General features: G+C 26.1%; 3 protein-coding genes across 5 annotated transcripts; 2 read left to right on the top strand and 1 right to left on the bottom strand.

Annotated features, from left to right (window-relative positions):
- Positions 1-280: 280 nt before the first annotated feature.
- On the bottom strand, positions 281-3,639 carry LOC126551798 (uncharacterized). 3 transcript variants are annotated; one of them, XM_050206009.1, is made up of 6 exons: positions 3,397-3,630; positions 3,168-3,273; positions 1,185-1,313; positions 993-1,121; positions 801-929; positions 305-736 (listed from the first exon to the last, which is right to left on the bottom strand). In XM_050206009.1, exons 1-6 carry the CDS (start codon positions 3,485-3,487, stop codon positions 529-531), a joined length of 792 nt encoding a protein of 263 aa, XP_050061966.1. In that variant the 5' UTR covers positions 3,488-3,630; the 3' UTR covers positions 305-528. The 3 variants fall into 3 exon arrangements, with proteins under 3 accessions (XP_050061968.1, XP_050061967.1, XP_050061966.1); XM_050206011.1 differs by lacking the exon at positions 993-1,121 and having other exon boundaries at positions 281-736; positions 3,397-3,639; XM_050206010.1 differs by lacking the exon at positions 801-929 and having other exon boundaries at positions 304-736.
- A 3,752-nt stretch (positions 3,640-7,391) lies between these two features.
- LOC114131872 (proteasome activator complex subunit 3-like) lies at positions 7,392-16,760 on the top strand. The gene is made up of 9 exons (XM_050206273.1): positions 7,392-7,523; positions 7,756-7,913; positions 8,709-8,846; positions 13,848-13,916; positions 14,407-14,439; positions 14,827-14,942; positions 15,010-15,118; positions 15,180-15,350; positions 16,432-16,760. The coding sequence occupies exons 4-9, from the start codon at positions 13,890-13,892 to the stop codon at positions 16,618-16,620; spliced, it is 645 nt and encodes a 214-aa protein (XP_050062230.1). The 5' UTR covers positions 7,392-7,523; positions 7,756-7,913; positions 8,709-8,846; positions 13,848-13,889; the 3' UTR covers positions 16,621-16,760.
- On the top strand, positions 11,279-12,261 carry LOC126552480 (KRAB-A domain-containing protein 2-like). Its single transcript, XM_050207180.1, has one exon. The coding sequence runs from the start codon at positions 11,434-11,436 to the stop codon at positions 12,259-12,261; it is 828 nt and encodes a 275-aa protein (XP_050063137.1). The 5' UTR covers positions 11,279-11,433.
- Positions 16,761-17,451: the final 691 nt, after the last annotated feature.

The following is a 17,451-nucleotide window of genomic DNA, read 5'->3' as shown; positions in this document are numbered from 1 at the left end:
ATGTGAATTAATAACATACGGAGCTCATTATTTTAAATTTAGAAGTGGCAAATGGGCAACATTTCAATTTTCAATGACAACGCAAGTATCTATAGTACCTAATTGCATGCTTTTCCTTTAATCTTACCAAGTAAATTGTCATTTTTGGCACTCAACCCGAAAAAGTATCGCCACCCTTGCGCTAGACAATGTTAATAAATGTCTATGAGTGTAAACTTAAGTTAATACAAAGTAAATAAAATACCATTTTCGTTTGATTCGAAAGTTTTTATTCTGAAAAGAAGAAAAATTTTATAAATGTTAATATATAATAAAGTAATATGTTGATTGCAACGAATACATAAAACAAAAATTAGCCAATTAATTATTAAATAATTTCATAATTTGGCCTTATAAGCTAAGTGAATTTATAGAAACGGTTTCATTATAATGAAGGTACACAATTGGCATGAGTCAGAGAAAAGGATTAATGCATGCGTTCACTGGAACATCGGTTTTGGATGTTGAGTTAATATTCAATGCTGAGCGTCAACGTCTAAATTTGCATTGGCAGCACAAGCAATAGCAGCAAAAATTGTGTGATAAACGAAGTAACATATTTTTATCATCGGTTGTTGTTGCGGTATTTGTGCCATCATTATCCTCATTCAAATTTGACTGCAAACTTTGGAGGAACATGACAGAACCAAATCCACCGTCTCCGCCAATTACATCAGGCAAAGCATGTCGTCGTTCCCTTTTTAAGTAAAAAAAAACTTATAATAGTAAATTATTATTTACTCCAATAGTCTACTACGTACCTTGTTGTTGTGGAGGAATTTGTGCTATCATTTTTCTCATTCAAATTTGACTGCGAACTTTGGAGGAACATGACAGAACCAAATCCACCGTCTCCGCCAATTACATCAGGCAAAGCATGTCGTCGTTCCCTTTTTAAGTAAAAAAAACTTATAATAGTAAATTATTATTTACTCCAATAGTCTACTACGTACCTTGTTGTTGTGGAGGAATTTGTGCTATCATTTTTCTCATTCAAATTTGACTGCGAACTTTGGAGGAACATGACAGAACCAAATCCACCGTCTCCACCAATTACATCAGGCAAAGCATGTCGTCGTTCCCTTTTTAAGTAAAAAAAACTTATAATAGTAAATTATTATTTACTCCAATAGTCTACTACGTACCTTGTTGTTGTGGAGGAATTTGTGCTATCATTTTTCTCATTCAAATTTGACTGCGAACTTTGGAGGAACATGACAGAACCAAATCCACCGTCTCCACCAATTACATCAGGCAAAGCCTGTCGTCGTTTCCTTTTTGAGAAAAAAAAAATTATTATAATAGATTATTATTTAATAAAGTTTAATTACAAAGATATTTAGTCCAATAATCCAATTGATACCTAATTCTTAATATTACCAATTGGCAATTATTTACTACATGGTATTCAAAATAATAAATACCAACATTTATTTTAAAATAAATATGATTTCTTAGTACAATATTTTCGATAATTTTAAAATAAAATTGTATTTTTTGATGATACGTCAATAAAGTTTATTAAACTATTCTATTTATATTTACCTATATATCTTTATTCATGTTTTAAATTAAAAATATCGTATTCACCATCATTCCAGATAAATCAAAAGCATATTTATTATTGCATTATTGAAATAATCTGAAAGTGTTTTTGATATAATAGAATGGAGCAATTTGTGCCGTATAGACGTATAGTGTAATTATTGGATTATTTATTATACTATTCAAAATGATCGTACCTCGGCGGCGACCAAATTGTATATTATTTTTTAAATATTATTATATGTTTTTTTCTTTTTAAATTTATAATATGATAAAAATATATAAAAAAAAAAAATAATATAATGCATTAATACTAATGTATATCTGGCAAAAAAAAATATTTTAATAATACAAAAACATTTTTATCGTCTATTGGTAATAAAATAAAATTGCTCATTGTATGTAAGTATATATATAAAATACATGTACTGCTAAATAACACATAGGTATTATAAATGATTGCGACTGAAATTGTTTAAATATATGTATAGTAAACCATTCGATACGAGTTATGAACAATTTAAAATGGTACCTATGTTATTGTATAGATGTAGAAAAAATTAAATAAACATTATTTTATTTTTGAATAATATGAAAAAAACATATCGTAAATTATTTTTGGTGACCCTTAACCAATCATTCGCGACCCTAGATTGAAAACCACTGCGTTAAATAATAAAAATCATATTGAAAAATTAATACTATTTTTTTATTTTTTGTAGGTTAAAATATCAAACAACCTATAGTCTATACTTCTTCACCTCCATTTAAAGTAGTAAATTTTGTAAATTAATGGTTACAGTAGGTACATTAAATAATATTATGACTCCACTACAGTATACAGTATAATAAAATAATAATTATAATAAATAACAACTGAAGATTAGTATGTTCTATGAGAAGTTACAATGTGTGATTTTATATTAAGTTAATTTATAGTTAATGTTGATGACGTATATTATAATTATTAAATGGGTACTTTTTTATATCACAGTAGTTATTAAAAAAATAAAAAAAATATTATTTTAATTAAAATAATAAACTAACGACAAATGAATGAATTTCTATTCAAACTATAAATCAAGAAGATGAGTTTCAATATCTTTACTGTTCTATTCAAAATAATCGTACCTTGGCGGTGACCAGATTGTATATTATGTTTTAATACTATGAAATATTTTTTTATTTTTTTAATTAATATTATGATAAAAATATAAAAAAAAAATAATACGATGCATTAATACTAATCTAGGTATATCTGGCAAAATAATAATACTTTAATATTACAAAAACATTTTTATCGTCTATTTGTAATAAATAAAATTGCTTGTTGTATATAAGTATATATATAATATATAAACATTATAGTACTATGTTAATGTTTTTTTTCTAGTATGTTAAGTTTGGTAATTATTTAGTACAAAATTTAATGAGCCCTTCCCAGCCACGAAAAAAAAAACATGAGTGTAAAATACGTCATTATGATTTAGGTACCTACTATAAATTCTACAATGCTATATAATATACAATAGGTACTTAATTAAATTATAAAATTGATGAAGCGTTTTCGCTTTGAGACTAACCTTTCGTAATCTACGTGGTTAACTTTTTTTCCTGATGATGACAATGTGGTCCCTTTGTTAAACTCCGGGAATATCGTTTCTGGCGGGTTAAGAACGTCCAACAATCCTTTACATATTAAAAAAACATATTAAGTTTAATTCAAAATATTTGTTAGAAAATTACAATTATATTCTAACAAAGAATGAAATGATAAAATAAATAAATAAATATATGTAGGTAGGTACTTACTTGTCAAATATTTTTCGGTTGGTTTAGAAGCTACTCCATTGCAGGTAATAGCGATTATTGTCATAAATACTATAACAGCTATCGACGCCATAAGTACTTTATGTTAGTAAAATAAAAAATAATGTGAAAAACCAAACGGTTCGTATGAAATGAATATATCTTAATGGTTTAATAAAACTTGGTGCTGGTAAGACGGACATACAACAAGGTGGTATATTGAATGCGCACTGATTACGGTACACCCTACGCAGTAAATTTTATAAACCGTATCCATGGTGGTAGTGGGGGTACCAGTTCCCACTACGAACTGCATATACGAATAACATAGCAGATCTACACCATGAACGATAAACGGACGTTTCGTCCACGGCAATTATTAAGATAAGACGTTACATCCTAGAGAGTTATTACATGGATCTTCCTCTTTTCCACCAATACCATATCACCTAATTTATAGACGTTTTACCGAAACCATTTTTATATTACGCTATTGTTCGGTTGGTAAATTGTCTCTAGTGTGTTAGTTATATAATTATTGGAAATAATTTTTACAGTTATTTATAAAGTTAAATATTTTTTTAGTGTAGGTAAATATAAAATTGATGTGATTTATATTATTTTCTCTTGATACTTTTTACCGTTGTTGTTTACACATTCAGTGATTATATTTCAAATGTTACCTATAATTTAATGTTTAATAAGACAACCTATTTGATTAAAAAATGACAAAGGAAATATATAGTTTATTTGTAAAAACGGTCCACACCCTTAAAAGATTATTTTAATGTGTTACTAATTAATGTAAGTATATAGTGTAACTGTGAGAATAAAATATTTAATATTATTTATATACTAGCATTATATCATAATATAATGCAGTAGCGTACGCAGGATTCAAGTTTGGTTAGGGTTTTACATCAGTAATTAATTTAAATAATATTAAATAATTTAAATAATTTGCTTAACAGTTTTTGTTTAATTAGTTGTAACAAATTATAATTTATTTGATTTATATCTATTAAATATTACCAACAATTTATCGACTATATATTCAAATGGTGGTAAATAAGATTTTTTTTTTGAAATTCTAGGGTCAGAACCCTAGAACCCTACACCTGTGCACGCCACTGATATAATATGATATCGTATAAAATATTAGTATCATGAAAATATGTTAAATAAAATTATAACAAAGTTTTGATAGTAGCTTAGTATCCAAATTGTTTTAGTAAGATCGTGGTTTAATCAGATGGATCTCATTTGGTGGAAAAGGGAAACATACACTTTTGGTGGAAACGTGTTATTCCTTATTACTTATTAGCCATAGGACGAAATGGATAGATAAATTTTATATTAATCTTATACTACCTAGGTAATAGGAGCAATTGTCATTTGCAAGTCACATCTCCATTTCTATAACAATTTCAGATTTAATCTTTGTACGCCAGAATTGTTAATACCCTGTAGCACTTAGGTATATAATCGTATAAGTAAAATACATTATACAAACAAGTAACAACATAAAAAATATAGCAAATAAATAGGTGGCGATAGTGTCCATGAACAGTATATAATAGAAATAAAAAGGTGGCGATTTGCGCCTGTAATACATTTAATAAAAAAGTGTCGATTCGCACTCACGACAGTGGCGTATTGAGGTTGGGAGGGGGGGCGTTGGCATGGTTGGCCCCTGGTAGCACTTGTTTTGGGGGCAGTAAATTTGACTGGAAGGTTATATTATTAAACTGATTTAAACAGTTGTAAAAAATAAATATGTGTAACCAAGGCTGCCAAATCCTAAATAAGCCTCTGCACACACTTAAAACTATTACCATTAGTTTTAAAATGTAATTCATCTTTACTATAATATTACTTAATACATGATAAGTTTATTTGAGATTAACTTACTTATAATATAATAATATCTATATCAGGGGTGGAAAAACAGTCAGTGTCAACAGATCAATAGTGGGTGGCTTCTCTCCCCAAATTATGTATTTCATGTTCTATTTTTATTTTCATAGATATATTCATAATATCCAGTATTATACAGAATGTATATTTTCTTCTAAAAACAAATTTAAAAAAGTCGGCAAGTGGGTACCGCTCTGCTGTACATTAGGGGGTGGGGTGGACCTCGGACTAGGGTAGATTAAATTTGAATGCAATGATAGGTATCATTTTATACGAAAAACGATTCTGAACGGAGATGATTTGTCAGTCTAGAATATATTATAATTAAATATTGTCATATATTCTATTTTGAAACAAATATTCCGATTTCATAAAAATTTAAAACTCAAACGCCCAAAACATTTTTCCTATAATGACGCTTAAAATTTTCTTTATAGCTTTTTGAAGCAAAACTTATGGAAAACTTAGTGTTGAATTTTTTAACGTTAGATATAAATACAAACAATTTTATGAATTTTGAACTACAAAATAATTTGCAAATATTCATGATTTTGATGAATTTTTGTCAAAATTTAAACTTCAAATGCTAATAAAAAAAAATTGTGCCTATGTATTCTTATAATTTTTTAATCACTATAAAAATAACATATGAGGAACTTTGTATAAAATTTACAAAATTTACAAGTATTTTGATAGGGCCAAAAAAATTTTATCGACAATTCAAAAAAAATTTTTCAGAAAAATTGAAAATTTCAGTTGTCTATAAATAGCTCAAAAAAAACTCAAAATATTTTGAAAATTAAATCATGTAAAGAAAATGCCAATCTAAATAACTGGTAAAATTTTCAAGTATCTACGACTTATACTTTTTGAATAATAATAAATATTTAAAATCGTTTGAGGCTAAACCGTTATTTAACGCGGTTTTGTAAAAATTTAAAATTCAAACACTCATAAACATTTTATGTCTGAATCCGGTAGAGTTTTTTTTACAGATATCTGAAGAAAAATTTATGGAGAACCATGAACCAAATTTTCAAAACTTAGTTATAAAAGAAAAAAATTTTACGATTTTCCAACTACAAAATTATTTATAAATTTTCGCAATTTTGACATATTTCGTATAAATTCGAACTTTAAGCACTTATAAAAAAAAATTGTGACTTACGATTTCGGATTTTTTTTTATCACATTAAGAACAACTTATAAGGAACCTTGTATTAAATTTTCAAGATTTTCTGGTCAGCCAAAAAATTTTTATCGTTATTTTAAAAAAAAATACTTAGAAAAATTGAAAATTTCAATTGTCTATTAATAGTTCAAAAAATATCAAAAATTTTTGAAAATTTAACTGTATATAAATAACACTAACATTAACATTTGGTGAAAATTTCAAGTATTTACAGTGATTAGTTTTTAGGATATTCACTTTTACATCGGAAACCACCCCCATAGTTTGAGATTGGAGCATTATTTCGACTAGTTATGCTGTACACAGACACAAAAAAAAAAAAAAGAACATACATCATTGTAAAATCAATACATTCATCACTTCGTTCAGAATCTAAAAACACATCATTGTAAAATCAATACATTCATCACTTCGTTCAGAATCTAAAAAGAACATACATCATTGTAAAATCAATACATTCATCACTTCGTTCAGAATCTAAAAACACACATCATTGTAAAATCAATACATTCATCACTCCGTTCAGAATCTAAAATATTACAATCTCTAAATGGCCATAACTTGCTTAAATACTAAAATAGCCTAAAAAAATATATAAATAATTGAAATCTCAGGTTAATATTTTTGTCTTTAAACTTATGATAAGTAAATTCGCTCTTGTAGCACTACAAATAACATAGTAAATTTATGGGTTGCATATAAATAAAAATTACGATATGTGACTTACTATTTGCATCCCGGTTTTTCTTTACGATTATTTAATACTAATTGAGTCCCAATTATGTGATATCAGTATAGATATATGGTCATCTAAATAAATAATCAATATGAGTATTACTATGACGTTATCTAACGAAAATATAATAATACTTTGAAACTTAATATTTAATAACATAAAATAAACTTATACAGTTGGTCAGTATCTATGTGTTTTGATTTTGTGTCGTTAAGTATCATGTGCTGTTCTGTTTTAAAAATAATTAAATATTGATGTACAACGTTGGATGTATAGCTAAAAAATGTAAGTCATACATTAAGATTTTATGATTAAGTTAAATAATAGAAAATAAAATATGAAATGTGCTACGGGCATAACCATACTAGTTATTCTTTTAAAATGTTAAATAGACACAAATGAAAGCAATAATTTAATAGGTACATAAGGCAATAGACGATCTCTGTGATTAGCCATTAAAACTAATCCGTAATACGTATGTATTAATATCGACATCAGGTGCTACGTTACTTTACAGTTTACACTCTACAGTCTACACATTGGCGTCGTTCTGGCGGGTTGTGAATACCTATTGTGTTATTGACATTCCAGGTAACTACCTCCCACGACGTAGTAACCAACAGTGCAAATCTCGAGATCATGGGGATAAAAAATAAGAAATCGAAACATAATAGTGTATGTATAATTTTTTACAATAGTACATATTTTTATAAAAACCTTATATTAGTATAATGGTAATTTAGAATATATTATTATATGGCCAGGTCCCACTGATCCTTTATGATCATTGATCGGTGGAAATACGTTTGGGCGTAATATTTCCTTTTATAATAATATGTTTGGGCGCATTTATTTCTTTGCATATATTAACATATTTTATTAAATGTGAGTCTATTAACTCAGAAGACACAGAGAAGGGGTTGGTACAATAGTTTTAAAAAATATTTAAAGATTTTTTTTTTAAAAACCTAATTTTTTTTTTATTTATCAATATTATTCTGATATTATGAATATTCTGATCTTTTCTATTAATTAATCATAAATAGGTTATTATAAATACATTTTTTAAGTAATTTTATATAGACTTATATAAGTCTTATAATATACTTATATTACTAATATTATTTATTATATATAAGACTTTCGATTACTAGTTGCAGACCTATTGTGTCCAAAGGTGTCTTTATAAATGCTCCCAAATATGATAAACATTTTCAGGTAAATAATTTAGGGTTATTTAAGGTCCAAATATCCCATGGGCCATTCCAAATTGTATTCTAAACTGCCAAAATTTCAAATTCCACAATTCAATTTATTAAATATAGATATAGTTTTAATTATTTTTATATAGGTATCTTAAAAAAATGTTCTGGTTTTTTTTTAATTCACCTATCCTCTTTAATTATACTATTTTATATATATATTTGGATTGTAATTTAATTAATTTTAGTTATATTTTGTATGTTATAGAAAAAATGAAGTTAATCAAAGTATTCTTTGTATTTCTCATCCAGCTTTTATATATGGAAACACCTGTACGGTTTTGTGGACAATAGTTGGCAGCTGAACTATCCATCATTTGAAAGGGGTGATATAATGAAGATAGAGGTTAATATAATTTCTTTTTAATATCTGACTATCAATTATTTACAATGTGATGCTCCTTCTATATAATTATATAACTAACCAACATCTCATTTGAAACTATTCCCATTGATAGTTTTCTAGGTCTCTAGTTTTCCACATTTGCTAATGTTGTATTTTTAATATGATAAAGAGTATTATATAACACGTACATATTATTAAGCAGATGTATTTTGTCTTTAAAGAGTGAATCTACAATGAAAACTTAGAAAATTTCACTATTACCCATATAACAAAAAACCAGTAACACTTTTAAGTTATTAATTAGTTTATTGTTATGTTGATTTCAGTAAGACATATACTATGTAGTCAATTCATCAGTAGAATTGCTATGGTTTTAATTGTTTTTATTTCTTGGCCAAGTAAATGTTTTTCATTATACAATAATTAGGATGAGCTTCCGTCAACTCTTTTTTCAATTAAATAATATTTAAGTTCATCGTTGTAGCTTATAAAATATAATAGCAGTGTAAAATAGGATACGCTATAATATAAAAAAATGCATATTTGACTTAACATGTACCATAACAAAATGTTTCTTATAAGTCACTAATAACTATTACATCTAATTTTAAGGTATCCTAATAGTATATATGTCGCATCCACATAGTGAAACCACTCATTTCATGAACTGGATATCCAGATGGTGAAATTTGTCCAGTTCATGAATTTTGATAAAAATACATTATTTGGACATCCATTTCATGAAATGGACAATACCTATATCGTGTACTTTGTGTAATTATTATAAAACAAGATTATTATGTTATTATATCATAGTACTATAACTATAATATTGGTAATTTTTTATATTGTTGTATAAACAAAAATATAGTAATTATAGTCAATAAATTATATCATATTAGTTTATATTATTATTTTATTTTTCATAAACCATACGCATATTTATTTTATAAACAATTAACTTTACTATACTTACATAACATACTTTTCAATATAAATAAAGATAATGATGTTTTATCCGTGATCTATATTATGTGAGAGAGATATTAAATTTAATTTCTGTAATTCCATAACCGATATCAAATTAATGGTTTCTTATCGGATGACGGTTGACGGATACCTATGTAACTCCTAAGTTGTTCAAAAAATAACATTTAGTGAGTGTTAGTGTATAACACAGTTACTATTGTGTTTGCAGTTTATACGTGTACCTATTTAATATTTCATTTAGCAACTTTTAATAAAAATGGAAGAAAAGAACGTGTTTTATGAAAAATTAGATGAATATTATAAGTTGAAATCTAAAAAAAAACCGTTCATTAAGTATTTACAATTACAGATGATTGCTGAAATAGAAATGGCTAAAATCAAAACGTAAGTAATTTTGGACTTAAATAAAAATTTACTTAATTAAATCAAATATCAATTTTAACACGTTTAAACAATAATAAAAAAACTACTCGATAATTGATACAAATTATAATATTTTTTATTATTATTTATTCTAATAGCGGTAAAAAAGATCGACGACAATACTATCTACTATCTACATATGATGTATTAAGTATTGCAGAAGAAAAGTTTTTAATACACAAAAAAAATACAGCTGATGAAAAAATAAGGTAAATTAATATAATATTTTAGCTAATATTATTTGAAACCAGTTTTTTTTCTGACTGCGCCACAAATGTGTAGTATAGAACCATGTTTTTTTCGGCACGTAGTAAATATGGAAAAACTAAAAAAAATGAAATACCATTAAACATAATAAGTACCTAGTACCAACCAGATAGGTTTCATTAAGCATAATTAAGTAAATATTATCTTAAAACAGTACACAACAAAAAAAAGTTTTTTCAAATTATTATCAAATCAGTTATTTAGAATTAATTTTAATGATATTATAATTATTCAGAACTACTAAGAATAATTTTGTCAAACTCCATATTAATATTATAGTATTATTGAAGGAGATACCTATTGGCTATTGGGCTAGAACAGAGGTTCCCAAACTTTTTATTGTCATTTTGAAAATTTTTTAAATATTAAATTTTACTACTATTAGTATCTACTAATTTGTTTCGGATAGGTAAATCGTTATATTTTCAACAACTATTCTTTATTAATCTGATTGTGTCGATTTGATACCTATGGCCGCTGTAAACTCGTAATTGTCACACTCACAGATAAGGATTGACGATAAAACTGAATTTGAACTTTGAACATCAACGAAAAGTAATAGATGATTATTTTTTTGTATTATCTAAAAATATAGCACGACCCACCAAAAGTATAATCGCGACCTACTTTTGGGAACTTCTGGGCTAGAATATTTTTACGATATATTTTTTTTTGTAAATTTAATACTTGAATATATTAAATTTTATAAAATAATAACATTTTTATTCAATTTAGGTATTTAGTGTGTTATGAAGACCTTTTTGATAAAATTAAAGAATTTCATGTTAGGACAGGCCATGGTGGTAATGTAAAATTACGAAATGCGTTACATGATACGTATTATGTACCAAGACCACCAATTGAAATTTTTTTAACAGTATGTGAAACGTGCAATTGTAAAAAACCAATGAATAGGAAACTTGTAATAAAACCTATCACAACTGCAGATTTTAATGAAAGAGCACAAATTGACTTGGTGGATTTTCAGTCAGTACCAGATGGCAAATTTAAATGGATACTAAATTACCAAGATCACGCGACAAAATTTGTAATTCTAAGACCATTAGAAAGTAAAAGAGCAACCGAAGTTGTTAATGAGTTATTATCTATATTGTTGACATTTGGAGCTCCAAAAATATTACAGAGTGACAATGGCCGTGAATTTGTAAATTCAGTAATTAGCGAACTTAAAGACCTTTGGCCAGAATGTGTTATCGTACATGGTCGCCCTAGACATCCTCAAAGTCAAGGAAGTATTGAGAGGTCTAATCAGGATGTAGAACACATGTTACGAGCATGGATGGCTGATAATAAATCCAAGAAGTGGAGCGTTGGATTAAATTTTGTTCAATTCCAAAAAAATAGTTCATTTCACCGAACAATTGGTCGTAGCCGTTATAAGGCTTTATTTGGAAATGATCCAAAAATTGGACTAAGTACATCAAATTTGCCATCTGATCTATTGAAAAAATTAGCTACAGAAGAAGATCTCGAACATATATCTCAGATAAAGGAAACTAAAACACGCTCAATGGTCTGCAGCATTTGTAAAGTTGAAGTGGATTTACCACAATCGGAGATAGCTGAAAATAATGAAATAATTTGCCAATTATGTGATTCAAGCAAAAAAATACAAATTCAACGTGAACTTGGACATGAAGGTCAAATTATAGCTGCAGAGAAAATGATCAAGGTAAATAATAGAATACAGTTATATAGTACTTTTACTATTTAGATCTTAATTAAAATTTACTTTTAACAGGGAAACAACAAATTAACTGACGATTTTGAAATAAACCAATGTGTTGTATTCGGGGTACCAAAAGTTGATAGGGGACCTACAGATCCTCCAAACATAATTTGTGTGATCACAGAACAAAAAAAAAAAGGATTACATAAGCTTGGAATAAAATATGGTTTACTTAAAGGATGGTTCAGTAGTGAATGTTTGAAAAAATCAACAACTCAATTCCTCACTATTGATCAAGTTGATAAAAATGTTGAATTTTCGGTGCGAGAAATGATTAAAAAAAATTCAGGAGGGCAAGGATTTTTGTCTTGTTCGTGTAAGGCAAAAAATCCTTGCCAATCAAGTAGATGTGCTTGTTTTAAAAATAATATGCAATGTAACAGTCGATGTCATAATCAATCTTCATGTAAAAATAAATAATAAAGACAAAAATGTACAGGTATAGTTTAAGCCGTTTAAAGTATGTTTAAGTTCATCAATTAATTATTTTGTTACGTATGGTTTTTGAAAAATAAAATAAAAATATAATTTAATATAATATAATTTATTGACTATAATTATTATATTTTTGTTTATACAACAATATAAAAAATTACCTATATCATAGTTATAGTACTATAATATAATAACATAATAATCTTGTTTTATAATAATTACACAAAGTACACGATATAGGTATTGTCCATTTCATGAAATGGATGTCCAAATAATGTATTTTCATCAAAATTCATGAACTGGACAAATTTCACCATCTGGATATCCAGTTCATGAAATGAGTGGTTTCACTATATGGACGCGACATATAGAATTCTAATTCTTATAGGTAGACACTTTAGACTAATGAAATGGAAATAACATTCATCACTGTATAATGTTTTAAGATAATTGGACCTAAATGTAAAACTACAAAAGTAATGATTTCAATTATATTGCTTTTCATCAAGAAACTTAATTAATCCTGATATTTTAATTGGTAAAAGTGATCGAAAATGGTTATGACTTCTTGATTTATTATCTATTTTAACTAGTAATATTGATTTTTTTAGCATATCTACTATTTACATCAGCGGTCTTCAACTAGTTAATCAAGACTGACTGATTGATCTTTCTTTGAAAATAGGTCAATTGTTAAAAAAAATTAATGTTCAAATTATCGGTCGATTCTGTAATAAATTATTACTACTAATATTAGTATTATTATTAATATGAAAAATCAATAAATAATTATTATTTAGAGAATATTTTATTGGTGGGTGAATCAGTTGGTTATTTTGTTTATCAAATTGAATTATAATATAATGTTATATAATGTAGATAGGAATTTCCAATTTGTTACACTTGCATTTTCGTTCGGCCACAATTTATACGTTTACTCCATGAAAAATCTATGATAATAAATCTGGCTCTTATCACACATTCATGTCATTCATGGCATTTAAATTGAGTTACATATGCTGCTAGTTTGTTTTATAAAAGTTAATATTATAACGTATAAGAGCCGCTTTACACTTTCGATACTTGATTAAGATTTACGTTTTAAAACACTATTATATTCAAATCGTTTCCATCAGAATACATTCAACTTAAGTCACTAAATTGTTCACTCACAGAAAATGGCCCAAACCGAAGCTGTAAAACAGGTGAATTAAATATATCTATTTAATAATCTTCTAATTAAATAATTTTGATGATTTTTTGTTTATTTTTTTTAGACATTTTTTAAATATATATTTTTATTAGTTATATATGATCTTAGATCAATAATTGGGGAAATAAAATACTTATACCAAGATAAAAAAATATTGATTATGACCACGATTAACCATCGACATTATTTCACTATTGATTTAAAAAATAATTTTTCATGAATTTTTTTTTATTTAACATACATATTTTAACATTTTAGTGCATATATTTATATATATTTAAGATTTGTATTGCATATTCAGTTGGTTTTTACTTCATATAAGCCTGCGCTCTGCGGTCATCATTAACATGGTTAAACATCAATTAAATATTGTAATAAAACTTCTTCACAAATTAATTTTATTAAAATTATCATCATGTTATTTACTTTCTACATACAATTCTTTACCTATGATTAATATTTTTCTTATTTGTGTGTTTCAGGCAAAAGAATTACATGAAACATTGCAGGCTGACGTATGTATTGAAACTATTTTTACTTATAAGATTAAATTTGTGTCTGCAGATCTCTACTAATTTTGTCTAAAAATGTAATAATCATCAATGGTTCTTATGATAAACATGATTTGATATCATATTATAATTATTGATAACAAAATGAACTGTACAAATAATGCTTCAATAATGATTATCTTTAGTTATAGCTTTATAAGTTATATATTTATAACTGTTTAAAATTTTTTTAATATCTGTGTATTTTATTTTATATTTCAATTATCGAGACCAAATTTAATCTTGTAACATATTATAAAATTAAATTATATGATTTTAAGAATATATGGTGTTCAAGTTCTAAATCTTAATACTTATTTTAATTTTATTATGTTTTTATTTAAATTATAGGCAGAGAATCTTTTATTTCAACAATTTCCAGAACGAATATTACATTTAAACGAGTTACTCAAAATGCCTGAGTTCAAAATTGATTCAAATGACATGAAATGTGAATTTAATAAAAAGTAATTATATTGAATATTATGCTTTGGTTTAAAATAATTAAATATTTAAACAATTATTTGATTTTAGTTCAGATTCCATTTCGGTACAAACACTCATACCATCCAATAAAAAAATTATTGAAGTTATGGAAATTGTTAAACCCAATCTCAAACAATTAGTTGAAGACGCCAAAGCTGTTCGTAAAATATTTATAATATTTACACAATTATCACAATCATTTGTTTTTGTATTTTTAGTTGGTGATGTGGGTATCCTTATTAATACCGAAAATTGAAGGCGGAAATAATTTTGGAGTATCTGTGCAAGAAGAAACTATTGGTACTATAAACGAGGTTGAAATAACAACAGGCAAAATTCTTATGCTGATATCGCGCTACTATTTATCTCGTGCAACACTTATTTCCAAGGTTTGTACTAGTTTTATTAATTGAAATTATGTTTAATGTATTGCTAGTTTTTTGAAAATCACTGGATTGCTGATTAGTTAATTGGACTTAGTTTATGTAATTATTATATTATGATGTTATATGTTAGTAAGACTGATACATCATGTGTTAATGTAATTAGTTTTTACATCAAACTATTGTTAATGCCCTCTTCGTTATTTCTCACCCTCAAATAATTCCTATAAAATTTCAACATCTTGAAATATGATGTGAATGAGATAAATTTCGACATCCTACAAAAGCAGATGCCCTCCAAAACCAGTATTTGTTCCCCGACTTAACTATGTCTATACAACAGATCTACCATAGTCTAACAACAATACTCTTGCTACTTTCACGGACGGTACTGCCATAAATTAATCTAACTGAGATATAATCACTAGTATAAACAACTTGCAAAACTACCAAATTCAACTTGAATAGTGGATCATTTTATAAAAATAAAATTAACAAAATCAAATCTATTTATGTCACTTAAAGTTTCAACCCTAAAAATATTCCTATTATTCTCCTAAATTACCAAATAATCCCCAAGCATAATTTTATTAAATACCCAAATCCCCTTCTCAGTTGTTTTTTACAAATTAAATAAAAAAAAAAAATATTAGTAAATACTAAATTATAAAATAATGATTGAAAACAGTTTATTTGTTGTATATTTTAACACTTATATTATAAATGATTTATAAGTTGATAAGAAAAATTATGATTTCTCTCAAATTAAAATAATTCATGATCCTGTTCAGTCAAGGGTAAAGATGTTAAGTGGCTCTGTTTGTAATAATACTTCAATTAAGCATTTTGATACTATTATTTCTTTTTGTTAATTAATGTGAGTTAGAAAAAATTAAAAATTTATACATTTAAGGTAATTATTATTTTATCATATTTAAATATACTAACTGATTACTATTCAAATTTCAAATAATGAAAAGTTGGTTTTATGTATAAAACAAATCTAAAAATATAAAATAACACATTATAAATATTTTGTCGAAAACAAATAAATGAGATTTTTTATAATTTAAATCACTTTTTTCAGGTTTGCAAATACCCATTCATTAAAGACTATCAGTATGCTGTTGCAGAATTGGACGAAAGACAATACTTCTTTATGTCTCTTGCCATGCATGAAACCTGTAATTCTTATTCTATAATGCATGAACTGATCATCAAAAACTTCGACAAAATAAAGAAGCCACGGTCATCAAATAATGACAGTCTTTATTAAGTGCAGTAAAATCATATACAAAAAAAAAAAACAACAAAGACTAGAGATATCTCTAATTTCTAGCCTTCATTCTGAAAACTTTAATATTTAAATTTATTCCCTTATCATTCCCTCAATATATTCATTTTTATATCGATAATATAAGTAACATTTTAACAATTAAAATAAGATATTATACAAAATGTTTACTTCAGTTTAACATTTAAGATGTGCATGGTAAAAATAATAATAGTATGTCTTTAAATGTTTCTAATTTACAATTTACATGCATCCTATCCTAATAAATTATAGATTTATGAGAACTAGAATATAATATATTATTGCATGGACAATAATATTGTAATGAAACGTTTTTCTATGCTTCCCCGGTACTACTGTATATTATATTAAGGTGTTTAAAGTATTTAAGTTTGACTACAATGAGGATCGGAAAAAAGTTATATTTTTATAAAAAACCTATAGGTCTATGAATTATTATAGCTGTAAATATATATTTTTAGCTAGGTATATATAGGGAAAAAAAGTCTTTGTAAAAACTCTAATACTTATTAAACTTATATAATCACTCTGTATAAAATGTTAGTTTTGTTTGAAAAATATGTTTATAAAATGATAAAATCTACTATTCACATATTATATCTTATATACGTTAGTTTGGTGTGGAAAACCGTAAATAAAATAATAAAGTTCAGTAGGTGTTGAAGCCAAATAGTATCGGCATAATAAAATATAATACGTATTAAAGCGTATATACGCGCGCGCCGGTTACGAGCCGCCGCCGATCGACACACACACACACACACAAACATAAGATATCACTATATTTATTTT

Source organism: Aphis gossypii, chromosome X (assembly GCF_020184175.1).
Source record: "Aphis gossypii isolate Hap1 chromosome X, ASM2018417v2, whole genome shotgun sequence".
Lineage (NCBI taxonomy): Eukaryota > Metazoa > Arthropoda > Insecta > Hemiptera > Aphididae > Aphis > Aphis gossypii.
Note: the sequence above shows the minus strand (reverse complement) of the source record. Positions and strands in the feature narration are given on the sequence as shown.

Excerpts from the sequence above, each read along its gene's own strand:
- LOC126552480 (XM_050207180.1), top strand. The coding sequence starts at position 11,434 with ATGAATAGGAAACTTGTAATAAAACCTATCACAACTGCAGATTTTAAT.
- LOC126551798 (XM_050206009.1), bottom strand. The coding sequence starts at position 3,487 with ATGGCGTCGATAGCTGTTATAGTATTTATGACAATAATCGCTATTACC. Across the intron at positions 1,314-3,167 it reads AACCACGTAGATTACGAAAG|GAAACGACGACAGGCTTTGC; the intron begins GTTAGTCTCAAA and ends TTTCTCAAAAAG. Across the intron at positions 1,122-1,184 it reads AATTCCTCCACAACAACAAG|GGAACGACGACATGCTTTGC; the intron begins GTACGTAGTAGA and ends TTACTTAAAAAG.
- LOC114131872 (XM_050206273.1), top strand. The coding sequence starts at position 13,890 with ATGGCCCAAACCGAAGCTGTAAAACAG. Across the intron at positions 14,440-14,826 it reads ATGAAACATTGCAGGCTGAC|GCAGAGAATCTTTTATTTCA; the intron begins GTATGTATTGAA and ends TTTAAATTATAG. Across the intron at positions 14,943-15,009 it reads AAATGTGAATTTAATAAAAA|TTCAGATTCCATTTCGGTAC; the intron begins GTAATTATATTG and ends ATTTGATTTTAG.